Source organism: Ornithorhynchus anatinus, chromosome 11, assembly GCF_004115215.2.
Source record: "Ornithorhynchus anatinus isolate Pmale09 chromosome 11, mOrnAna1.pri.v4, whole genome shotgun sequence".
Taxonomy (NCBI): Eukaryota; Metazoa; Chordata; class Mammalia; order Monotremata; family Ornithorhynchidae; genus Ornithorhynchus; species Ornithorhynchus anatinus.
The window spans coordinates 52,582,344-52,609,056 of NC_041738.1; the positions used below are offsets into that span (position 1 = coordinate 52,582,344).

At 46.8% G+C, this 26,713-nt stretch overlaps 1 protein-coding gene across 2 annotated transcripts in view; it reads right to left on the reverse strand.

The window, feature by feature from the left end:
• Nucleotides 1-10,730: 10,730 nt before the first annotated feature.
• GRIK4 (glutamate ionotropic receptor kainate type subunit 4) overlaps nucleotides 10,731-26,713 on the reverse strand; it is a 189,947-nt gene continuing 173,964 nt past the window's right edge. For both annotated transcript variants that reach the window (XM_029076255.2, XM_029076253.2), the window contains 3 exons: nucleotides 21,874-22,002; nucleotides 12,871-12,989; nucleotides 10,731-11,222 (listed from right to left, as the gene is read on the reverse strand). In XM_029076255.2, the coding sequence (XP_028932088.1) occupies nucleotides 10,827-11,222; nucleotides 12,871-12,989; nucleotides 21,874-22,002 (644 nt within the window). In that variant the 3' untranslated portion in view covers nucleotides 10,731-10,826. The remainder of the gene's footprint in view (nucleotides 11,223-12,870; nucleotides 12,990-21,873; nucleotides 22,003-26,713) is intronic.

Sequence of the window (26,713 nt, forward strand, 5' to 3'; positions counted from 1 at the left end):
CTCTTTCCAAGGGTATTTTACATCTGCCTCAGCCATTAAATTTCAGTTTGGAATGCCAGTCGATACGGGGTCCAGGTTGGGCTAACTGATCGATACTTACAGGGAAGACTCATCAGCTTCCCCGAAGGTAGTGGATGAGACTTTCTCATCAGCCCCAGAGAAGGGGCTGGAGATCAAACGGACCTAAGCTCTGACCCTTTGCGTTGGCCAATGCATAAGGGACTTGCTAATCAATTCGTGCAGCCTGCCTCAGAAGACCCATCTTGGCAAGTAACCTCAGAGACCCCAGAACATGGGGACGGTCGATCTCACCTGAGACAAAAATCCCATTGAAATCCCATGACTCCATTTCTCAAATGATTTGGTGTCTTGAGGTATCCTTTCATTGCCCCGAGTGATGGAATGGGCCCATAGAATTCTGCCGAAGTGCCAGCGGTAAATTCTGTCTTAGATTTTCTCCTGTTTGTGTTGAGAGGTGCTTTTCTTTAAGGATTGGGTACTGTGTCCTTCTTAATCTTTGGAGATTAGGCTTCAATTTTGCACTGAAACTCCAATTTGCTCATAAATCTCTTCATTTCGCTTAATTTAAATGTTTTGGCCCACTTCATGATTTAATAATGAGAAATAAAATTGGAGCCTTAATGGCTGCTAAAGAGGGAATTTTCATTTCAACAGGAATTAAGAGAGGAGTTAAAGGGGCAGGCGCCCTGTCAAGATGCCACAACACAGCCTTAGTTTGGGTATGAGAAGTTCCCCAAGAAGCCCTACAGCAATGCTGTTTTCACCAAGATTATTTCTTTAAAACCCATCATACTCCAGCTCCACTTATGTCTTCTTGACAGCTACACTCCCACCGATTAAAGCTTCAAGCCATGAATTTAACGTTAACTATCTCTTCGGCAGCCTCTCTGAGCCTTCACAAGTTGCCCGGATCTAATTTGCCTTCACACTTGTTTGGGAACGGGCATCCCGAGACCAAAGAAATCAGATAACCAGTCAGCGGAGATTACTCTTTCAACCCTCTCCCTCAGCAAACTCAGACTGCAAAGAGATAAAAATCTGGTCCTCATGGCTTAAAAACCTTTTTCCAGAGGACTCCCTGTTGGTGACGAGTCTCAGAGCCTGGAATCCCCTCTTCTGTCTCATGATTTTTTTTTTTTAATCCATTTTTTAAGAACTATGCCAGGCACTGTACTAAGCAGTGTGGTATATACAGGGTAATCGTGTTGGGCAAAGTCCCTGTTCCAAATAGGCCTCGCTGTCTCAATCCCCATTTTACAAATGAAGTAACTGAGGCTCATAGAAGTGAACTGACTTGCCCAAGGTCACTCAGCAGCTGGGATTAGAACTCAGGTCCTCTGACTCCCAGGACTGGGCTCTCTGTACTATGCACACTGCTTCTCATGATTAAGAGAAGATGTCAACGGTGAGCTTTTTTTGCCTGTCTGGACTCAGAATGTGGTTGCTATTGAGGAGAGACGGTACCTGGTCTCTGTCGCTCATGTAGAAATGACCACCACCGAGTGAGCTGGAAAAGAGGCCAACCTGGGGCCAGCTGGGGTCAGGTTGAATCGGGCACACAAACTCATTGCTCTGGAGACAGTCCGAATAGGCACGGGTGAGACCTACCGGGGGATGGGACTAAGAGAATGCCCAATGGATGGCCCCTCTATTCTCCTCCCCTCCATCCATCTCCCTTCACACTTCACCTCCCCAGTGGCCACACAGATCTGTGGAGAAATAATCCCTCAAGCCAAAAAATTCTAAGCAGACCCCGAAAATTGGATACCAACTCCATTCTCGAGAGTCAGTGTGGTCATTAATCTGGTCTCCGAACTTAACATTGGGTTTTAAATAAGAAACACTGAACTGACAGACCACCATTTATTTTTATGGTATTTACTAAGTGCTTGCTATGTGTCGAAAGGTGTTCTAAGCTCTGGGGTAGGTAATTAATTAGATTGGACACAGTTCCTGTCCCGCATGGGGCTCACAGTCTTAGTTGGAGAGAGAACAGGTATTGAATTCCCATTTTACAGATGAGGGAACTGAGGCAGAGAGAAGTGAAATGACTTGCCCAAGTAAGCAATTGGCAGAGCTGGGATTAGAACCCACGTCCTCTGATTCCCAATCCCGTGATCTTTCCACTAGGCCACGCTGCTTCTCATGATTTAGAGAAAATGTCAACTGTGAGATTTTCTTGCCCATTTGGACTCAGAATGTCGTTTTTATTGAGAAGAGACGGAGCCTGCCCTGGTTCCAAAATGAGAAGCAAGTCTGTGGATTGTGAGGGGAAGGGAGGTATGCTAGAATCTTCTTCCTCAGAGATTTTGGAGACTAGACTAGACCGCTGTCTCCTATTTGGGCAGTTCTGCCCCAGGTAGGGAAGAGTCAGATGATCTTTTTGGCTGCTTGCATAGAGAAGGATTTTATGGTAGAGCTTCCCATTCTGTTATCAAATGCAGGGGTGATGTCTGCATACCGCAACCAACAGCACATTGAAAACGGCACTGTACTAAGTACTGGGGTAGATAAAAGATAATCATGTTGGACACAGTCCCCGTCCGAGAGAAAACTCACACAGGTCTCTCCACTCCTCAAAAACCTTCAGCGGCCACCCATTCTCCTCCACATCAAGTTGAAAATTCTGGCCGTTGGCTTCAAGTCCCTCCACTATGAATCTCACATATCATCTCTATTCAGTTGCTACTCTCCCTTGGGGCCGGGACACCAGAGGGGCAGGGGGACCAGGAGGTGGGAGAGGAACCCGGGCCTGGGAGGCAGGGGGCGTGGGTTTTATTCCCGGCTCTGCCACGTCTGCTGTGTGACTTTGAGTAAGTCACTTCACTTCTCTGGGCCTCCATTACTTCATCTGTAAAATGGGGATTAAGACCGTGAGCCCTGTGAGGGACAGGAACTGTGCCCGACTCATTTACCTTGTATCTACCTCAGTGCTTAGAACAGTGCTTGGCATATAGTAAGCTCTTAACAAGTACCACAGATACCGCAAACAAATTATTATTATTATTAGTAGTAGTATTACTCCCCAGTTCTCACTCTTCATTCCTCCTAATCACACCTTCCAAATGTACTTCCAGTCTCCAGTTCCTTCCTCATGGAGACTGTCCTGCTTGGAACTCCTTCCCGCTTCACTTTTACCAGACCATAGTTCTCCCCATCTTTAAAGACCTCATAAAATCCCAACCATTTCATGTAGCCCTTCCCAATTAATCCCAAGACCACTAATTGGTGGTATCTTTTAAACTCTCTTGGTTCTCCCAACTCCAATTTGTTTTGCTGTGCCCTTCAAGCCAGATTGTAAACTCCTCGAGAGCAGGAATCGGGTCTACTAACTTCATCGTACTATCCCAGGTGCTCAGTACTGTGCTCTGTACAGAGTGAGCGATCAAAAAAATACTACTGAATGACTATCCTCACTAGCTTTAGGGATATAAACCGAGAGTCAGGACTTTTTAGCTCGTCTTTACTAATGCCGGGAGAACATTTTCTGCAGTTGGTAGAGGAAGGCTGGCTTTAAGGCAGCTAACACAGACATCTTAATACTGAGCTGGGAATTAAAAAAAGAAATCTTGCCTCACCCATCTGCATATGCATTTGGCTTAAAAATGAATTTCATCGAAGTCGGCAAAGTCGGAACTAAGCTTGCAAAAGCCAGAACACTAAACCCAGCCTCGTTACTGGCAAGTACATAGAAAGGCTGAAGTGTAGCTGTGAAACGTCCTCTCTTTTGAGTCTGGCACAAGAATGGATGGGAAGAAACAGTCCAGAGCTGATCTTTTTTAAAAGCCCTCTCCACTGCTCTCTTCTTCATCTTGCCCCTCCTCTATGGGCGGTGAAAGTCAGAGAACACCTTCAAGCTCTGAAAACGTTCAAGACCTCTTGGAAATTTTATTGAGTGGTTTTGCACCCCTTGAGACACTTCTCCTTGGTTTTCAGAAATGATTACACTTCAGTAGTTTCCAGAATTGTTGTTTGTTTTTTTCCCAACACAGCAAGGTAAAACTCGAGGACACAGGTGATGTGGAAATGAAAGCTCTGTTAACTTAACTCACTGTAAAGCCTCTACTTATCTGAACGGAGCCGTTATGAGGTTCTTAGCGGCAACCTCTCTTGAAACATTCATCAACTTGCTTACTGTACCAGTACAAGAAGGCATATTTCCATGGAGAGTTTGTTCGGGATTGATGCGGGGCCCCAGAATTCAGGACCATACCTTTGCTGTACAGCTCAAAATGCAAGATCTTTCTAAATATCTCTCCTACTGCTTAGCGACACAACCCTATCCCTTCTCCGAGCATGCTGTAGGCAGCTCTTCTGTCAGATAATTCAGTTAATTCAGCACCGAGGAAGGTAGGTATGAAGCAGTAGATGGGAATCTCTAAACGAGGTTAGCAGCAGATGTAATGAAAGGCAGAATCTCTTGAAAAGCAAATCTTGAGTCCAAGAGAGCAAAAAAAAATTGTAATCTCTAGCATCTTTTATTGGAGAACACTCTCTCCAAATCTGAAGTAGCCAAACCTCCCTCAGAAGAGGTAAAACAAACCTCTTATTCCAGGCAGAAACGTGGACGACGACAAAGGATTCAGGAACTGTCTGAAGCCGAATGGCCTATCTGCCATTCCCCTCTCTGAGCGTTAGCGTTCATCTAAAGGGATGAAAACAGGACAGAAACAAGAGCACGAGGATGAAGAAAACCAAAGAGAAAGTGGTTTATCTTGCCATTTACATGGCAGAGGGCACATTCCACCCGCGCTTACGCTTTTGATCGATATGCTCCGTGTCTTTCTTCCAAGGATAAGCTCTCATCAGCTCTCTCTAATCATCACGTCCCCAGGCTCCACGAAGTGGTGATTCCCAGCGATGTCTGGTTAAACCCAAGATGGTGAACTCTTAAGTATATGTTGTATAAATGTGCCATATCTGAAGTTCCTTTATTCCTCCTCTTGAACTTCCAGCAGTTGCCTCTGAGTCATTATTTCAATCATTTCCAAGATGTGAACTTAATTATATTATGGACTAGTACTCACTTCTGCTTTCTTTCTCTTCTGTTGTAACCTCAGAATTATTTTTATCTATTCATTCAATGTCGCTAATGATTTGTAATCTGATGCCAAGTGACTTTTGGGTTGTAGGATAGGCACTTTGGGAGGAGCATTATCTCTTTCAGACCACTAAGACCTTTTTTTTTGTTTTAATGACTTTCTAAGCACTGGGATAGATGTAAGTTTATCAGGTTGGACATAGTCCCTCTTTGACAGGGGGCTCAGAGCCTAAGTAGGAGGAAGTAGGATTTAATCTCCATTTTATAGAAGAGGTAACGGAGGCACAGATCAGACAAGTGGAGGGGTGAGGATTCGAACCCAGGTCCTTCTGACTCCCAGGCCTTTGCTCTAACCACTAGGTCATGCTGCTCCTCAGCCTTAGCCCAGCCCCATGTATATCTCCGCATTATATTTATTTTGGACCTTCTAGTTGTAAATTTTTTTTTGTATTTGTGTCCCTGTTAGAGTATAGGCTCATTGTGGGAAGGAAATATATCACTTTGCTATTCTGTAGTTCCTTAATGGCTAGCACCGGACCAGGTGGTCAAACATCTCCTGGTCCAGGCTGCATTTTGACTCTGCATCATCCACTCCTGAGGGAAGGGGGACACCGGGGGTCAACTTAGCCCACGTGGGCTGCTCTGAACCCCCATTGTTCTGGGGGAAAGTTCCACAGGGGAAACTGACCATTCCAATTGGGTCCCCACAGAAATGGGTAGAGAAGGGGTGGTAATAGGTTGGACGGTGAGGGCCAATCTATGAGGACTTCCTGAAGGAGATGAAGGGTGCTCATTGCATGTAATGACTACTACTAGCATGGTCTCTGCTTTGATTTGTGATTCATAAACGCTGGTGTGTGAAATAAAAAGAGTCCCCACAGAGATATTGCAATTTCAGTAATCACTGGGCCATGGTTTCAGTAGTCTCTACCAAATCCTCAAAATACTCATGAGGGGTTTGAGGTCTTCAGTCCAGTTCCATTATCCTCATCTCTGAAATCCCACACAACCTTGAATTTTTTATTTCCACTGGGAGAGTCTTCTCAGTATTTGAGCTGCACAAGTACATCTTCACCCTACTTCATAACAACAATAATAATAATGATGGTATTTGTTAAGCTCTTACTATATGCCAAGCATTGTTCTAAGCACTGGGGTAGATACAGGGTAATCAGATTGTCCCAAATGGGGTTCACAGTCTTTATCCCCATTTTACATATGAGGTAATTGAGGCACAGAGAAGTTAAGTGACTTGCCCAAAGTCACCAAGCTGATAAGCGGCAGAGCCGGGATTCGAATCCACGACCTCTGACTCCCAAGCCTGGGTCTTTCCAATAAGCCATGCTGCTTCATAATTCCTCCCACTTCATAGCTGACAATCACTCTCCCCATCTTCAAAGCCTTAGTAAAAGCACATCTCCTCCAAGAGGCCTTCCCTGACTAAGCCCTCACTTCCTTTTCTCCCACTCCCTTCTGCATCACCCATCCACTTGGATTTGCAGCCTCTTTTCACCACACCCTGCCCCATTCAACCCCACAGCACTTTCATACATATCCGTAATTCATTTATTTATATTAATGCCTGTTTCCCCCTCTAGGCTGTAAGATCCTTGTAGGCAGGGAACGTGTCTTCCAACTCTGTTGTACGATACTCTCCCAAGCGCTTAATACAGTGTTCCGTATATAGTAAGAGCTCAATAAATACGATTGATTAATTGACCATTCTTTTGGACCCACGAGGGGTTTTTATCCCCAGTTTCTCCTGGATGCTCTCTCTTTAGGGGTTCTCCGGAACGGAGAGAAATCCCATCCTCTCCCAAATTGTGTGGACATTTGGGCATTACTCGTAGCAGAAGGGGCCGAAACCCTCCGGCTTGGGTTTCTCCAGTGGGGGAGGCCTCTGCAGAAGGGTTTGCTTTAAGTCCTCCATATGAAAGGGACCCTTCTCTGAGTTTTCCAAACAGGCCTCTTTGTTATTATCCCAAGGGAATGAGCCACCAGTCTGGGAATCAAACCTCCCCCTTATCACTTCCAGGTTATTTTACCTTGTTTCAGACAACCCGTTGGCTGAAAGGCTACAGACGATTCCTCTGGGGCTTCGCCCGAGTCACCTCCCCGCAGTTTCTGAAATGGTCCAAGCCCTCTCGGCTACCTTCCTACCTCAGGGAAATCCCCCTTCCCCGGCCCCACGGATTCCAAATGAAAACGAAACTCCTTGGAATGCAAAACGAATAAACTTTCCCGAAGTGGCCCTGTGCCTGCCAGGGGGCTTAGTTATCGAGATATTTCAGTCTCACCTAACCAGTAAGAGCGCCGGTTGGCAAGCCCCCAAGTGGAATATTCTCATCTGCGTCCCGGATTAGAGGGGGCCAAAAAGATTTTAGGCAATCTACACGCTCAATTTACACCCCTCCTGGGTTGTGAAGCAAGAGATCTTATGACAGACGAGGCCCTGCAAGGCAAAGGAAAGAAATAAAGCAAAGTATTCTATTTTAATTGATGTAATCTTCGAGCTCCCGGTGGAATCTGGAGTGATATCAGACTAGAGTTACCCCAGGAATCAATAGATGGCTATTCTGTAACTGTGCATTTAGGCAGACAAAAACGCGCCCCTCTCCTGAACTTCATTACCATATGTATCCGTTCAGCTTGGGCTCCAAAAGCTCCAAAATAAAAGAAATGAAAGAGGCCACCCAGACATTTCTCCTATGGAACAAAGAGTGGGAGAGAAGTAGAGAGAAAAAGGAGAGGAAAGAGGGAGAGACAGGGAGACACAGAGAGGCGGAAAGAGAACAGGAAAGTTGATTCTATATTTGCTTGATTTCTGAAGGCTTGAATTAGACCCATCCCACCCTGTTCATCGCATATCTGCTCTCATCCAACCACCACTAGCAATTCAGATTTTGTTTCTGTTTTATTGTAAATACTCCAATCAAAGAAAGATAAACAGACAAGGAAAAAAAAAAGCCTCGCTATACAGAGTCAGATATAAAATACAGAATGGAAAAGAAAAGCAGACCGCAAACAGATTAAAAGCAAAGACAAACCAAGGGAGAACCCAGCTGACTGCTGTTTCACTCCTCAGCCTGAGTGGACGGGAGGCGATAGTTTCAACAGCTAACAGAAATGGCTCACCGATGTCGGTCTCATCTCTATTCAACACAGTAAAGGACAAGGATTTATAAATGATTCATGGAGAACGTGTACTTTGCTAATCCTTTTTTGTTTAAAAAAAAGTTGGTTCCTATCGATCCACATTTCCCGCTCGTAAAAACGGGTTTCAACAAGTGCAACCCTCCCCTAACTCACCTCAATTCCCAATTTGATCAGCCGGGACCGATCCCTTTGGCAGAAGCGGATGGGTTAGATCTGCCGGGCGGAGAGAAGGCGTCTGAGGCCGGCTCTCAGATGTGTCCCCACCCTCCTCCGCACAGAATCCGGAGGCCAGGGTAGGTATGAGGCGTTTACAGAAAAAAATACAGTGGGATGAACCGCACAGAGCGTGTGGCCTGGGTCGATCGAAAAGGAGGTTGAACTTGAGAGGCCGACGGATGACAGAAAGGGCCCCCGCGGTGGCAGTTTCCCAAGGGGACTTTCGCCATGTCAGGGTCCGGGCCAGAAGCTGGGCCTGCCCGGACCCACAGAGAAAATTTCAACTGTCCAGGTGAGGAGGGTGAGAGAATAGAGTGGTTCTCTTTCAAGAGCGCCTTGAGTTTAGCATATTCAAGAGGAAACAATTTGAGAGTTAAACAGACCTGCGATTCAAGGTGCTGATGGTATATTTTCCTCTCCTTGTCCCTCCCGCTCTAAATGATCTACGTTCACGATCAGAAATTGCATAGAATTTGTTTTCCATCAGAAAATGAAAACCTTCTGGGCAAAACCCACTATTTGGGAAACCAAGCAGAGGTCAAGCGACTGGTGGGAAGCATTTACATATTCTGTAAGACCGGAGGCTTGGCACATTGCATTTTTTGTTTGTTTGTTTGTTTTAATCTCTCAAACAGGGGAAGCAGCGTGGCCTAGTGTCTAGAGCATGGGCCTGGGAGTCAGAAGGACCTGGGTCTAATCCCGACTCTGCCATTTGTCTGCTGTGTGACTTTGGGCAAGTCACTTGATTTCTCTGTGCCTCGGTTACCTCTTTGTAAAATGGGGATTTAAGACTGTGGGATAGGGATGGTGTCCAAGCTTATCAGCTTGTATCTACCCCAGCGCTTCGTAGAGTGCCTGTCTCACAGTAAGTGCTTAACAAATACCCTTAAAAAAAAAGCTTTGCAAATAAAGCCTTAATCAGCGAGTCTTCTTGATACACCAAAAATGCTGGTGAGGAAATGACAAACTGAAGAAGAGAGGATCAGGCGACCTGCCTAAAGCCAGTCCGGAAGGCCCACTGTCAGTGCTGGGCTTGGGACTCGGAAATTCCCGGTTCCTGAACTTCTAGACTCAAGAGCACTCCTGCATAATCTTCCTGATCTTCGGTACGGTCTTCATGCCGAGAGCCTTCACCATTAGACGTCTGGTAACTAGAACTAGAACGTCCCGGACCCAAGTTGGCCCCGGGACATCCACTTCAGAGAATGGCTTGGGGCAGCCGAGTTTGGTGATTTAATAACCGGTATTTTTGAGCCCTTAATGGGTGCAGAGCACTGTACTAAGAGGTTGGGAGAATACAGTGCAACAGAGTTGGGAGACACAATCCCTGCCCATTAGGGACCTTTTAGTCTAGAGCATAAAGAAAGGACATGGGAGGGGATGATCAGACGGAAGAGCCCTAACCAATGGGTTGGTTCCACTAGATCGGAACCTCACTGAGAGCAGGGACCTCCTGGAGTCCACCGACTCTAATGTACTGGACTCTCCCAAGTGCTTAGTCCAATGTTCCGCACGCAGTCCGTGTTTGGTTGATTCCTGTCATCATTCCACTGCCCAGATTTGGGGGAACCCTATCCCTGGCCCTTTCAGTTTCAGACCGAGCCCCCTCCCAAACTCCTGCTCACCTTCTCCAGACCACCCCGCTCACAAAAGACCAAATCAAACCAAACAAAAATGAATTTAAAAATAACATGTTGAAAAAGGAAAAATTCACAGAACCCCTGAAATTCCAGGAGTTTCAAGGACTCACTGAGTTCACTGTGTGTGTTGATTTGTTTTTGGCATTTTTATAGACCAACTCTTTGAATGGACTTTAATTTGAGCCCCTCCACCCCCTCTGTCAGGCCCCGTGGCCTATCCCCCCATCTCACTGCATAGGAAGGAGAGTTCTGCACCCGAAATCTGATGAACTGGAGACTCCAGGCCCTAAAGTACAAGAAAAAAAATAGAGATTATTTATTTCTTCCTTTCCCCAGCCCCGCCTGCCCCCTGACCAGAAGGAAAAACAAAGAACCCGTAAAACAAAAGAACGGAAGGAAGAAGGACAACCCAAAATCCAGAAAAGAAAAAACTTCCCTGGTGAGTCTTAAAGTGTCTCTGGGATTCCCGGAGGGCCCGGGGCACGAGGGGCCCCTTCCCGAGGGGGGACCGTGGGACCCCCACGCCCCCGGGCCCCCAACCCGGCCGAAGGACAAAGATCCAGGAGGAGAGCGGACATCTCCGCCGCCAGCCGATGGCCGAGCCTCACGGTGAATCCAGCTTCCCGGTAGGGGCGGAAGGTGGGCGGCCGGCTGGGGCTTTGACCATGTATAGCGTGGGGAAGATGGACAGGAGTTTGGACGCTGTACAAGTCTGTGCTGGGCTCCTCCATGGCCACGGGGAGGGCGGGGGCCTAGTCCGGCCCGCTGCTGCTGGTGGCCTTGTCCCACTGGAGGCTGTCGTTGCTGGGGGCCGGGGCCGGGGCCAGGGCCGGGGCCGGGACCGTGACCGGGGTGGAGGGGGCGCGTAGGCCTTGGAAGCGACGGCACTCGGGACACACCCGGATGTGGGTGCAGCCGCGGGCCACCAGGGCAGCCTCCTGTGCCAGTCTCTGGGCCAGCGGGTCCGGCTGGCTGCCGCCACACAGCTGCCCGTTGCTGAGCACGGGGGGTCCTCCCCGCGGGCGCGGCTCCTCCGGGAGGGGGGTGCGGGGCCGGGAGGTCCCCCCGCGTCGCCGGCGGGGGTGGACATTGTCCTGACACAGGATGATGCTGCGTAGCTCCGTGACCATCTCCTGGCACACCGACACCTAGTAACGACGACGATAATAATGATAATAGTAGTAATAACTGACATTATAATTGTTGTAATAATGCTATTGTAAAATTAATAATACCACTATTCATTCATTCATTCATTCAATAGTATTTATTGAGCGCTTACTATGTGCAGAGCACTGTACCAAGCGCTTGGGATGTACAAGTCGGCAACAGATCGAGACAGTCCCTGCCCTCTGACGGACTTATAGTCTAATCGGGGGAGACGGGCAGACAAGAACAATGGCAATAAAACAATGGCAAGTAAACAGAATCAGGGTGATGTACATCTCATTGAACAAAATAAATCTAGATGTATGTAATATATATGTATATTGCATATCTTCTAACTATATAATATCATCTGTAGTGTATAATGATATAGTGTAATATAATAATCTATGATGATAATATCGGTATTTGTTAAGCGCTTGTTATGGGCCAAGCACTCTTCTGAGCGCTGGGGTAGTCAGAAGGTAATCAGGTTGGACACAGTTCCTGTCCCACATGGGGCTCACAGTCTTCATCCCCAGTGTCCAGATGAGGTAACTGAAGCACACAGAAGTTACGTGACTTGACCGAGGTCACTTAGCAGACAAGTAGTGGAGCCCAAACTCTTGCCACTAGGCCGTGCGGCAACTCATGGAATTATAATAATATATAATAAAATGCAATAATATGCTATATAGCATATACCATTATATCGAAAGCATCAAAATATTCCACTAAATGATAAAATAAATGACCATTTCAATGATAAGAAGCAGCATGGCCTAGTGGATGGAGCACAAGCCTGGGAGTCAGAAGGGCCTGGGTTCTAATCCCGGCTCAGCCAACTGTCTGCTGTGTGACCTTGGGCGGTCACTTAACTTCTCTCAGTTTCCTCATCTGTAAAACGGGGATTAAGACTGAGTGTCATGTGGGACAGGGACGGTGTCCAACCCGATTCGCTTGTATCCACCCCAGAGCTCAGTAGAGTGTCTGCTATATAGTAAGTGCTTAACAAATATTACAGTTATTATTATCACTATTATTATTGTAAATAATAACAATGGGTTCTAAACCCAGCCCTGCCACTTGCCTGCTGTGTGACCCTGGGCAAGTCACTTCACTTCTCAGTGCCTCAGTTACCTCATCTGTAAAATGGGGATTGAGACTGTGAGCCCCATGTGGGACAGGGTGTACATCCAACCCGATCTACTTGTACCCACCCCAGCATTTAGTACATTGCCTGGCATATAGTAAGCGCTGAACAAATACCGTTAAAAAAAAATTGGAACGTGTCTACCAACTCTCTTGTATTGGGTTCTCTCAAGTGCTTAGTCCAGTACTCTGCACATAGTAAGCACTCAATAAATACCATCGATTAAGTGATTAAGTGCTTACTATATGTGCAAAGAGCTGTGGCAGATGCAAGATAATCAGGTCGGACAGAGACACTGCTCCACACGGGGCTCACAGTCGAAGGGGGAAAGGGAATAGATATTGAGTCCCCATTTCCCATCCCATCCCCTCCTAGGTGGTCTGCTTGATTTTTCCCCAATTACCCTTGGCACTGTACCAGAACAGGCACCTGACTAACGGCCTCCAACAAGATGGCCTACTGAGATTCTCCAAGTCCCTGGTCCAAGAGAGGCTTACCTCTGCCGCATCTGAATGCCGAAGGGTCCATAAAAACTCGAGCATAGCCATAAATATGGCCACAATTAAACCGCAAATAAGAACCACAAAGATTCCACCAATGTTTTCCATCCCCAGGCCTGCGAGAAACCAGAAAATGGAAGGCAAAGAGGTTAGGGAGATCCTCTACAATAAGGGATCTTTCCGAGCTACAGAAATTATTCTGGGTTGGAGGGGAGACACTCGACTCTTTAAAAAAAATGCTATTTAAGTTCTCATTAAGTGCTAGGCATGGTATTCATTCATTCAATAATATTTATTGAGTGTTTACTATGTGCAGAGCCCTGTACTAAGTGCTTGGAATGTACAATTTGGCAAAAGAGACAATCCCTGCCCAATGACAGGCTCACAGTCTAAACGCGGGAGACAGACAGCAAAGCAAAACAGAACAAAACAAAAACAAGACCACAATATCAAGATAAATAGAATCAAGGGGATGTACACCTCATTAACAAAATAAATAGGGTAATAAATAATATATACAAATGAGCACAGTAGTGAGGGGAGGGGAAGGCGGAAGGGGGAAGGAACAGAGAGCCGGGGGGGAGGGGAGGAGGAGCAGAGGGATAAGGGGGGTTCAGTCTGGGAAGGCCTCTTGGAGGAGGTGAGCTCTCAGTAGGGCTTTGAAGAGGGGAAGAGAGTTAGTTTGGAGAGGGAGAAGAGGGAGGGCATTCCAGGACGGCGGTTGGACGTGGGCCGGGGGTCGACGGCGGGATCGACGTGAACGGGAACAGTGAGGAGATGAGCAGCAGAGGAATGGAGTGTACGGGGTGAGTGTACGGGGTGAGCAGTAGAAAGAAAGAGGGAGGTGAGGTACGAGGGGGAGCTGAGCGCTGGGGAAGATACAAGATACAAGGCAGGGCTAACAGTCTTCATCCCAATTTTACAGATGAGGTAGTTGAGGTCCTAAAAAATTGTGACTTGACCGATGTCTCACAGCAGACAAGTGGCACAGCCAGGATTAGAACCCAGGTCTTCTGCCTCCCAGGGCCATTCTCTATCCACTAAGCCAGGCTGCTTCTCATGGCAACCAGGCAATGATGTTCTTCTGTCATGTGAGAGCTGTCCCGATGTCAATAACTGAATGACCCATGCCACGCTTCTAGGGCAGGCTTGACTCTGGGAAGAGACACATGGGTTTCTAGAATGAACTCTAAAGCCATTAGCCAGAGCTTTGAGACTAGCCAGGCATCCTGAGGTATCATGGATGTGTCTTGGTCAGGCAAATAGTGGCTTTTATTCGGAATAGAGACCATTTTTCAGCTGCCACCTTGCATCAGCCAGCTTTCTTTCTATCAGTGCACTCGATGTTTCTGAAACTGCCCTGGAGATTAAGGGGCAGATTTCATTAAACCCTGACAGCTCAAGTTGAGAAGGAGGCAGTGCGACCTAAAAGAAAGAGCATGGACCCGGGAGACAAAAGACTTGGGTTCTAGTCCCAGTTCAGTTATCGGCTTGCTGGGTAACCTTGGGAAAATAATATTCCCTTTCTTGTCTTCAATTTCCACAGCTGTAAAGTGGGGGTAACATATTTGTGCTTGATCAGTCAATGGAATTTACTGTGTGCACAGTACGGAACTAAATGGTTGGGAGAATAAAATATAACAGAGTTGGTAGACAGGTTTCCTGCCCACGATGAGTTTACAATCTAGAGACTGCTCTCCCCTGAGTCTTAGATTATGAGCCCCACATGGAGGACAGGAATTGGGTCCGATCATAGAGAAGCAGTGTGGCCTAATGGGTACGGCACGGACCTGGGAGTAAGAAGGACCCCGGTTCTGATTCTGGCTCTGCCACTTGTCTGCTGAGTGACCTTGAGCAAGTCACTTAACTTCTCTGTTGATTAAATGACTGTAAAATCCCCATCTGTAAAATGGGGATTAAGACTTGTGAGCCCTGCGTGGGACAAGGTCTGTGTCCAACCCGATTATCTTGTATCTACCCTAGTGCTCAGAACAATGCCTGGCACATATAAGCACTTAACAAATACCACAATTATCATTATTATTATGACGACCTGGTATCTACTTCATTGATTAATGCACAGGAAGTGTTTAATAAAATATTGACATTATTACAGACGAGAGCATACTCTTCAAGCCTCAGGGCTCAGTGGATAAAATAAAAGCTAGGGTGGCCTTTGCAGAAGGTATTGTGGGAAAGCACTTTCCTTGCAAAAATACATGAATTCACACGTTGAGGTCCAGAATGGCACATAAACCCTTACCCAATATCAAGGGTAGGGAATGATTTCAGGAGCCTAAGACTCAAGCTCTGAGATGGTAAAGTTTTGATATCAGTAAAAGTATCAAGAATATTTACTGATCGCCTACTATATTAACAACAATAATGACTGTGGTATTTAAGTGCTTGACTTCAATCAGATTTATGAGCGCTTCGCACTGTACTAAGCACTTTGGAGAGTACAATAGAATAATAAACGGACACATTCCCTGCCCACAACGAGCACATGTGCCAAGCACAGAAGAGTCAAGTCAGTTGTATTTACTGAGCGTTCACTGTGTGCAGAGCACTTTCCTAAGTGCTTGGGAAGTACAATAGAACAATGAACAGACATGTTCCCTGCCCACAACGAGCTTACACTATTACAGTCCCTGTCCGGCGGGGGGGGGCTCACAGTCTAAGAGGGACCTCTTGCCCACATCCTTCTTCTGGCCCCTTCAAATCCGACAGTCCACCACTCTGTGGGTTAAGGACTGTGTCTAACCTCTATCTACCTCAGTGCTTAGTACAGGGCCTGGCACATAGTAAGCACTTCACGAATATCATAAAAAAAAGCTCACTGAGGGTAAAGATCATGCCTGTCACCTAATAATAATAATAATAATGTTGGTATTTGTTAAGCGCTTACTATGTGCCGAGCACTGTTCTAAGCGCTGGGGTAGACATAGGGGAATCAGGTTGTCCCACGTGGGGTTCACAGTCTTAATCCCCATTTTACAGATGAGGGAACTGAGGCACAGAGAAGTTAAGTGACTCGCCCACAGTCACACAGCCGACAAGTGGCAGAGCTGGGATTCGAACTCATGAGCCCTGACTCCAAAGCCCGTGCTCTTTCCACTGAGCCACGCTGCTTCTCCTCTATTGTATTCTCCCAAGCACGAGACTGTGAGCCCAACACTGGCAGGGATTGTCTCTATCTGTTGCCGAATTGCACATTCCAAGCTCTTAGTACAGTGCTCTGCACATAGTAAGCGCTCAATAAATACTATTGAATGAATAAATGAACGAGACAGTGTGGCTTAGTGGCAAGAGCACGGGCTTGGAAGTCAGAGGTCGTGCGTTCTAATCCCGGCTCCACTACTTGTCTGCTGGGTGACCTTGGGCAGGCCATTTAACTTCTCCGTGCCGCAGTTCCCTCATCTGTAAAATGGGGATGAAGACTGGGGATGATTACCTTGTAACTACCCCAGTGCTTAGAACAGAGCTTGGCACAGAGTAAGAGCTTAACAGAGATACCATTATAGTAATAACAATTATGGTGCTCCACCCACAAAAAAAGTGCTCAATAAACACCCCTGATTGATTGTTTTGAGTCAACTTCCCCCACTAAGCTGCTTGAGGGAAGGGATTTCCCCTTTAATAATAATGATGGTATTTTTTAAATACTATGTACCAGGCACTGTGCTAAGTGCTGGGGTGGATTCAAGCAAATCGAGTTGGACACAGTCCCTGTCCCCCATGGGGCTCGTAGCCTCAATCCTCATTTTATAGATGAGGGAACTGAGGCACAGGGAAGTGAAGTGACTTTTCCAAGGTCACACAGTAGATATGTGGCGGAGCGGCGATTAGAACCCACAACCTTCTGACTCCCAGGCCCAAGCTCAATCCACTACACCATGCTTAGCCTTCACTGTATTCTGCCTAACATGCTTTTGGAGGGGCAGTGAGCCTTGCTTGAAGACTCTGGCCTATAGAACGTTCCTCCTTGGAAAAACCCGGTGGCAAGTGGAAACGAGAATAGATTGCTGGCAGAGTTGGAGACGAGAAACAGATGGAGGCAGAAGCTGGAAGTGAGTGTTTGGGGAGGAGCAGGGCAGTTTTACTTAATCCTATAATCAGTCATTCCCAAGGCAGCCCGACACCTTCCATCGCCCAAAGCGACTCATCCAGAGGGGCTTGGCGCCGGCCTTCTCCAGCCGGGACTGAGCGCTCAGTCACTCACTCAGTCAGTCAGTTGTATTTATTGAGCGCTTACTGTGTGCAGAGCACTGTACTACACACTTCAGAGAGTACAATATAACAGACACAAAATGCCTGCCCACAATGAGTTTTCAGTCTAGACCACTACCGGGCCTTGCAGCCTCAAGAAATTGTTCCAGTATTGGAATCTCAAATAATAATAATGAAGGCATTTGTTACATGCTTAATATGTGCCAAGCACCACTGTAAGTGCTGGGATAGAAACAAGGTTATCACTTTTGGATGCATCTGGGGCTCACAGTCTTAATCCCCATTTTACAGATGAGGTAACAGGCACAGAGAAATGAAGTGACTTGCCCACAGTCACAGAGCAGATAAGTGGCAGAGCCAGGGTTGATGTTGGGGTTAGAATATCCCTGGCACCATCAGCTCGGAAAGGGACCCTCTCTAGCCAGTCCAGCCAGATGGGAACAGAATCAGGACATATTAAAAACAGAGAGTATCTGCAAGGTCTATGCTGCTTTGAAGCGTTGTGGCAATAACAGAAGAGAGGCAGGCAGTGCCAGGCACCGTAGGAGTAGATACAAGCTAGTCAGGTTGGACACAGTCCATGACTCACATGGGGCTCAGAGTCTTAATCCCCATTTTACAGATGAGGAAACCGAGGCACAGAAAAGTGAAGTGACTTGTCCAAGGTCACCCAACAGGCAAGTGATGGAGCTCGGATTAGGGCCCAGGTCCTTCAGATTCCCAGGCCCGTGCGCTAGCCACTAGGCTACGCTGCTTCTCTATGCATGCCTTCCTGGACAGTCCACCCTTAGGGTTAGGGATGGGCCTTTCTACCTTTCTCTCTGGACCTCCCTTATGAGCCCCTCTGCCCGTCAATCTATCTACCCATCCAACTGCCTCCACCAGACCAGGTGAAATGGCTCAAAACAGAGTCACCTTCCTAATTATTGGCCATACATTGCCTGTAGGTGTCTCTAAGGGGGGTAAACTGAGGCCCAGGCCGAGAAGCATAGAGACCTAATGGAAAGAGCATGAGCCTAGGCGTCAGAGGACCTGGGTTCTAATCCCAGCTTGGTCACTTGACTGTTGTGTGACTTTGGGCAATTCACTTCACTTTTCTATGCCTTACTTTCTTCATCTAGTCAATGGGGATTCAATACCTTCAACATCTTCAGTATTCAATATCTGCCCAGTGGGGATTCAATGAGTTTGGAAACAGCAGAGCTTAGTGGAAAGAACCCGGGCCCGGGAGTCAGAGGACCTGGGTTCTAATCCTGGTCCCACCACTTGTCTGCTCTGTGACCTTGAGCAAGTCACTTAACTTCTCTGTGCCTCAGTTTCCACATCTGTAAAATGAGGATTCATTCTGCGAGCACCATATGGGACAAGAACTGTGTCCAACCTTATTAGCTTGTGTCTACCCCAGCGTTTAGTACAATGCCTGGCACATAGTAAGCTCTTAACAAATACCATTTAAAAAAAAAATACCTGTTCTCCCTCCTACTTAGTTGTGTGCCCCATGTGGATTAGGGACTGTTTTTGACCTCATAATCTTGTATCTGCCCCAGGGCTTAATACGGAGATTGGCACATAGTAAGGGCTTAACAAATACTAATATTATTATTATTACAATTATAATTAGTATTATGAAGGCTTTACCATATGTCATTAAGAGGCTTAGGAAAATTACCCAGGAGTCCTGACATTCAGCTCTTCCCCCAAGACTAGGTCATCTTCTTTAGCGTGGACTAGCCCAGTGGAGGAATTGCTAGCCCAACCTAGCTATTGGGTGATTCCACAGCTTTCAGGTTAGAGTGCTGGGGTGTCAGATTCCCAGGAGTCCCTCAAAATGACTTTCCTCTGAGTTCCTGGCATAGCTTGGGTCTCTGAGAGATGCCCGGGGAAAGCAAATGGAATCCAGGGTCCGTCCAAGCGGTTGATGATGAGGTTCCATGTTCGGCTATCCGTCAACCAAGACCCCTATACGATCGTCTCCTGTCCTACATAACATTAAGTCACAGGGTTCGCATCAGTGATTTATTGACTTAATTTTAGCCTGGCTTGCAGACGCAAAGTCGAAACACAGTCCTTATAAATCGTGAACCTCCTTTGTTTTCACCTTGCTGGGCCACAAATCTCTACTTCCTATCAGGCCTCCCTTTTTTGGCACCTCCAGAGGACTTCCCTTGACCCTCAGAAGTAATGGTAATAACAATGATGGCACTTGTTAAGCACTTACTATGTGCCAAAATTGCTCTAAGCACTAAATCAATCAGGTTGGAAACAGTTCCTGTCCCACATGGGGCTCACACTCTTAATCCCCATTTCACAGATGAGGCAACGGAGGCCCAGAGAAGTGAAGTGACTTGTCCGAGGTCACATAGCAGCTATGTGGCAGAGCCGGGATTAGAAGCCAAGTCCTTCTGACTCCCAGGCCTGTGCTCTATCCACTAAGCCACGCTGAAGTAAACCAGATGACACTAGGAACAAAGCTTCCTCTCAAAAAGCCCTGATGAGGTGCCACTTTATTTCCCTACATGGGAAAACTAGAGAAATATTGGGCAAAAAATGAGAGGACAAGAGAGAGGCAGAGGAAGAGTGAGAAAGAGAGAGAAGCCAGGATACGGCAGGATACTCCCGGGCCCCTCATCACATATCCTCCTCCTGAGAGATTGGACCAGATCTCTCTCCCCTCCCCTAAATAGCTACCTTTCTGCTCTCGAAGAATCTGGGTGCATGAAAAAAGTCCTGGCTCCCATCTCCGAAAGGTAACTCTGCATTGAACAGCTTGTTCACGCAATCATGCTCCTTTGAAGCTTGGGTTCATCAAGATCAAGGCATCTAATTCTCCCGGCATTCACAAGACAACCTTTTGCATCTAGCGACCGGGCTCTCAAGCCTCTGAAATCGAATCCTCTCGGCTGCAGATGCATGAATCCGCGCCTGAGCGGCTGATGAAATTTCTTTTTATAGCGTTTGGGGTTGGGGGGTGGGGGGTGGGGGATGGTGGTGGGGGGAGGTGGATAAAAATGCTTTTGAAAGGAAAAGGAGGAAGAAAATGGAACGTCTTGGCCTGGAGCCTGCTCTCTTTGTCATCTCCCAACCTCCATGTGATCAGTCCTTTGGAAACTTGGCTGCTGGTCTAGGGAGAAGGTCACAGGGCTACTTGGAGAAGGAGGATTAAGTGAGGGAGAAGGAACAAACATGGGAGATTGCCCCTCTCATCAAGGACATTTTCAAAGGGTTGGGGGTTGGGAGGCAACCCCCAAAACTTTAGATCTTTGCCTGCCCCTAAACTAAAATAATTGGGGCTATACAGAAAAATTTTAAACTGGGCAACAGTAGTTTCCTCCAATTTTGAGATTACCAGAGAAGAGTCCAGCAGGAAGCTGTGTGACCTAGAGAAAAGAGTGTGGGCCTGTAAGTTAGTCATAATAATAACTAATAATTATGGTATTTGTTAAGCGCTTACTACATGCCAAGCACTGTTCTATGCGCTGGTAGACTCGAGGTAATAAGGTTGTCCCATCTGGGACTTACAATCTTAATCCCCATTTTACAGATAAGGTAACTGAGGCACAGAGAACTGAAGAGACTTGCCTAAGGTCACCCAGCAGACAAATGGCAGAGCAGGGATTAGAACCCACATCCTTCTGATTTCCAGGCCTGTGCTCTCACCACTAGAGCCATGTGGGACATGCACTGTGTCCAACCTGATTATCTTGAATCTACCCCAGCACTTAATTCGGTGCCTGGCACATAGTAAGCCATGAACAAATGCCATAAGAAAATTTGGACTAATGTATCGGACCCCTCCTGGGGAAGTGAGCAGCGAGACATATCCTGAAGGTCAATCAATAAGCAGGAGGATTCAGAGGGACCCGGTGTGGTTCTGGCAATCCGTGGCCAATTCCATGAAAACATCTTCCAGATCCCAAGCGCTCCGCCATTCCGGCTACAACAGGTGTTCTGCCGAGGACCCGACTTTGGAGCCACTCGTCAGGCTAATTTTCCAGAGCCATGGCAGAGGAAGAAGAGAGATGGTCAGCATTCTAACTTGGCTCCCCTCTCTGGAGGGGTCACGAGGTGCACTTTGGGCTAAGGAACCACATGGACTCTCTGAAAAGTGTTTTCTCAGACTCTGCCCACTCCCAAAATGGAGCCATCACTGAAAATTGGCACCGGCTACTGAGATTGGGACATCGGCTTAATGGCATGGATTTTTCGGCAATTTGCATAGCCTCGCACGGCAGCCCTGCCCTTGGGGTTTACGGCTTATTAATAAGGCTCTTCCTTGTGTTCCAAAGGACGGGGAAGAAGGTGGGGGCAGCTTGGTGGAGTCCCAAAACCTCTCAAAGCCCTTGAAATCTGGTGAGGGAAAACTCTCAGTGTTTATCCTCAGGATGCGTGTCAAGGTCTGCTGGCCACGGAAGAAAGGACTTGGATTCATTAATTTGACTCCCTGGGTACCCCCTGGGTGGAGGGTGGGCTGGTAAATATTGTGCTCTTAATTGCAAGGCTGCTGAAGGCAGCCATTAGATGCCAATTTATCCTCAGAAATTTGTCATTTAGAGGTGATTTCTCTTTTCACCCCAGGCAGGATTCACAGTCAGAGTTGCAGGAGAGATCATCAGCTCCCTCCATGATGGAATGAAAGAAAACATCTTATCGACGGTGGATGAAACCCTAGCCTGCCCCAGGCATTGTTTCCCAAAATCCTGTGTTGAAGAGGCAGCTGTATCAAAAAGGGACGCCCAGCGGAAGAAAGTCAGGAGTGTCCCACATCCTTACCTTTGGCTCTGTGATCTTCCTCTTTGGGACATTTCCCTCCTTCCCACCACTTTCGCTTCAAAATTTCCAGACGGTTGTTCTCTTGCAGCTGGAGAATCGCCAGGTCAAATTCATCCCGGAAGAAAGAGCCTGCAGAGGAGCGGAGGAGTTTCACATCTGATGCTCCTTTACTTGCAAAACTTCAAATCTTTCAACTCAGTGTTAACATCTATCCATCAATCAAATTTATTGAGCACTCACTGTGTGCAGAGCACTGTACTCAGCTTTTGGGAGAATACAATTCAACAGAGTTCATTCAATAGTATTTATTGAGCGCTTACTATGTGCAGAGCACTGTACTAAGCGCTTGGAATGTACAAATCAGTAACAGAGACAGTCCCTGCCCTTTGATGGGCTTACAGCAGAGTTGGTAGCTTACAGTCTAGAGGGGGAGACAGAAATTAAGATAAATTATGGCTATGTATTAAGTTACTGGGGAGGAGGGTAGGCTGTATCAAGTGCTTCAAGAGTACAGATCCACCGATCAATGCTATTTATTGAGTGCTTACTGTGGGCAGAGCACTATCTAAGCTTCTGGGATAGTATAATGGGGTTGAGAGACATGATCCCTGTGCTCCTCTAGGAGAGGAATGGCAGCATAGGGAGTGGGAATATTGTCAGCTTTCCCTCCTCTGCTACTTTTCTCTCTCTCTACCCTCATGATTCACTATTAACCTGGAGAAACCACTCCTTGAAAAAAAACATGTTCTGCTCTTCCGGATCATTGCCTCCCTTTTATTGAGCCCATACTGGACATATGGAATTCGTCACTCAGTTGCATAGGATGAATTTACCAATAGAGGCAAGAAGGGTTTGGATACAATCATGGTTGAGCATTTCACAACAGGTAGGTAGGGAAAAATGGAGGAAGTTGGAAAGTCTGTCCTTCTAGGAAGTGTAAGCTGCCACTATCAGATTTTTCTCTTTTTTTAATGCTATTTGTTAAACTCTTACTATATGCCAGACACTCTATTAAGTGCCGGGGTGGATACAAGCTAATCAGATTGGACACAATCCATGTTCTACATGGGGCTCACAGTCTTAATCTCCATTTTACAGATGAGGTAAGTGAGGCTAAGAGAAATTAAGTGACTTGCCCAAGGTCACAGAGCAGGCAAGTGGCAGAGCCGGGATTAGACCCCAGGTCCTCCTGACTCCCAGGCTTGTGCTCTATTCACTAGACCATGCTGCTTCTAAGAGAGAGTTGCAATTATTAGTTTGTCCCACAATGGCACTGTTCATAATAGGAATAACCATTATAATTGTGATTTTGGTAAGCACTTACTATGTCTAGCATTCCACTAAGTGCTGGGGAAGATACCAGATAATCAGGTGAGACATAGCCCCTGTTTTATGTGGGGCTCACAGCCTAAGTGGGAGGAAAAACAGAGATTGGCTCTCCATTTTACAGATGAGGAAACTGAGGCAGAGAGAAGCAAAGTGACTCGCCGCGGGTCATGCAGCGGGTAAGAGGCTGAGCTGGAATTAGAACTCGATCCTCGACTCATCTCTTTCATTCCACCCACATATTCAATCTGTCACCAAATGCTGTCAGTTCTACCTTCTCAACATTGCTAAAATCCGCCCTTTTCTCTCCATCCAAACTGCTACCATGCTGATCCAAGGATTTATCCTATCCCACCTCGACTCCCGCACCTGCCTCCTCCCTGACCTCCCAGCCTCCTGTCTCTCCTCACTCCAATCACTGCACTCCGCCTCACGGATCTTTTATCAACAAAAACGTTCAGTCCCTGTCTCCCCACTCCTCAAGGGCCTCCAGTGGCTGCCCATCTACTTCCACAACTTACAGAAGCTCTGTACCATTGGCTTTAAAGCATTCAATCAGCTTGCACCATCCTACCTCACTTCACTGATCTATTACAGCCCAACCTGTGCACTCCACCCCTCTAGTTCCAGCTTACTCACTGAGCTCTATCTTGTCACACCCCCCTTTCCCACATCCTCGCCCTAGCCAGGGACTCCCTCTCACTCCATATATGCCAGACCACCACTCTCTCCACCTTCAAAGCTTTATTAAGGTCACATCTTCTCCAAGAGCCTTCCCCCATTAAGCCATCTTTTCCCCGGCTCGCTCTCCCTACTTTGTCATCTATGGACTTGGATCTGTGACCTTTGGACATTTGATATTTTCCCCACTCCCAACCCCTTAGCACTTAATGTACATATCCTTAAACTTTGAACATATTTATTCATATTAATGTCTGTCTCCCCCTCTAGACTATAAGCTCATTATGGGCAGGGAATGTGTCTGGTAATTCTGCTGTATTATATTCTCCTAAGCATATAGTATAGTACTCTGTTCATGTTAAGTGCTCAATAAATACCACTGATTGACTGATTGAATGAGCCCGTACTCTTTCCTTCACCACGGCCTAGGGAAGCAGCATGGCCTAGTGGATAGGGCATGAGCCTGGGATTCAGGGGCCCTGGGTTCAAATCCCAGGCCCACCATATGTCTGCTGTGTAACCTTGGGCAAGTCACTTCTCTGTGACTCAGTTACCTCATTTGTAAAATGGAGGTTATGACTGCGAGTGCTATGTGGGACAGGGACCGTGTCCAACCTGATTATCTTGTATCTACCCCAGAATTTAGTACAGTGCCAGGCCCGTAGAAAGACTTTAACAAATACCATAAAAAAACCCTTAAGTGTCCTTTTTTTAAATCATCCATGGCCTTTCCTTGAGTATTCCTTCACTTAACCTTGTGAATTCTCCTTTTCTTTCGCCAGATGAAGTCAGTCAGTCAGTCAATGGTATTTATCGAATGCTTACTGGGTGCAGACAACTATACTAAACACTTGGGAGAGATGAAGGGTCTGGGAACTGGAGTTGCTTCATCAAGGCTGTTGTTCTCTTACAAAACTGGGTGGCTGAGGGCATGCTGGCTGAGTCAATCGCCTGTAAACTAAAATGCAAGTTGCCAAGCCCCATTTCCAGGACACAGAATCATCCAGTTGCTTGTCCTTTTTTTCTCCTCTTCCTCTCCTTATATGCCTCCTGTTTCTTCTTTACCTCTTCCTCCTTCCTCCTTTTATCAGACTAACATCAGTTCTGCCTTTAACTCTAGTCTCATGGTAGCCATCAGTCTCTCGCTCAGAGTGGCAGTGGACTGCTGAGCAAAACGTTCTAGAGTCGGTGAAGGAGATTTGCCCCTGGTTCATCACTTCCCAGACTGCCACACTGGGCATCCTCCTCTAAAGGGCCCCGAAGCTCATCTTGCCAAGTTCAGAGTGGTCAACTCTGCAATTCACCTTCCCCATTTCTTCACTACTCAGAATTCTCCTCCTACTGGGAAACTGTCAAATTGCTTAGAATCAGAATTTAATTTTTAGGAGAAAAGCGAGCCAGGTGCAACCCTGAAAACCCCAAGGTAGGAATGTTTTTCAGGAAGCTGGCTGAAACCAGGAGATGAAACTAGCTTGTCTGATCTCCCTGCTAAACCAAGTGACACCCAGCGGGTGACAAACCACTGAAGAGCTAGGGGAATTCCATAATTGCATCCTATGCTACATATCAACCCACAGGCTCTCAGTGGGAAGGAGCGGGTCTGTTTTCTTCCTTATTCGGCACCTCTTCCCAAGCCAGGCAGTAGAAGGAGGTTTAATAAATGAACGCCCTAAGAGGACAATAACGTCTGAAGAGTTTCCAAATAGACAAATCACCCCAGCCTTGGGAATCAAGCCTTGGGAACCAAGAGCAGCGTGGCCTGGTGGAAAGAGCCCGGGCCTGGGAATCAGAGGATCTGGGTTTTAATCCCGGCTTTGCCACTTGCATCTGGTATGACCTTGGGCAAGTCACTTAATTTATCTTTGCCTAAGTTTTCTCACTTGTAAAATGGAGATTCAGTCCCTGTTCTCTCTCTTACTTAAACTGTGAGCCCCATGTGGGTCAGGGACTGTGTCCAATATGATTCATTTGAATCTACCCCAGCACCTGAAACAGTGCTGGACACACTGTAAGTACTTAACAAATGTCACAATTATTAATAAAGACTATTGAATGAATATTATGATTATTTTCTAATGCAGCTCTGTGCCATATTGACTGTCTTGAAGATGGGTGTGTGAGACTGTGGGCATGTGTCTGAGAGAGAGAGAGAGAGTGTGTGTATAAATTTCAATTGCCCAGGAAATCATCACTATTTCAAGGAAGCACAGTATCGTTAGTTACCTGTAGCCAACTATCAAAGGCTTCTGCTACCAGAATCCCCAGCTAATGGAAAGCAAGACTCCACAAAATTCCCAATTACTTAATCAATCAGTCAATCATATTTATTGAGTGCTTCTTATGTGCAGAGCATTATACTAAGGACTTGGAGAGTACGCTATGACTAATTCCTGGGAATCCTTTGGTTTCCCACTCCTTCCCCAGATGACATTCACAACCACTAAACCAGCTTTACCCACCACCCACTCTTTGGTGGAAGAGCAACTCGCACATACTTTAAGGTCCTACACCAGTGATCCAATCAGCCCAGGATTCCACTCCGAAAGGGGCATCGGGATGCCTAGGGGAGCCATGTGACTGTTACCCTCTCGAACACCCACCTTCATGATGACAGCTGGACTTGAATTTCCCTCTAGGGACTAGACGTGGACTTTTTTTTTTATGGTATTTGTTAAGTACTTACTATGTGTCAGGCACTGTAACAAATGCTAGGTAGATACAAGCTAATCAGGTTGGACCCAGTCCATGTCCCACATGGGACTCACAATATTAATCCCCATTTTACAGATGAGGTAACTGAGGCACAGAGAGGTTAAGTGACTCACAGCGGACA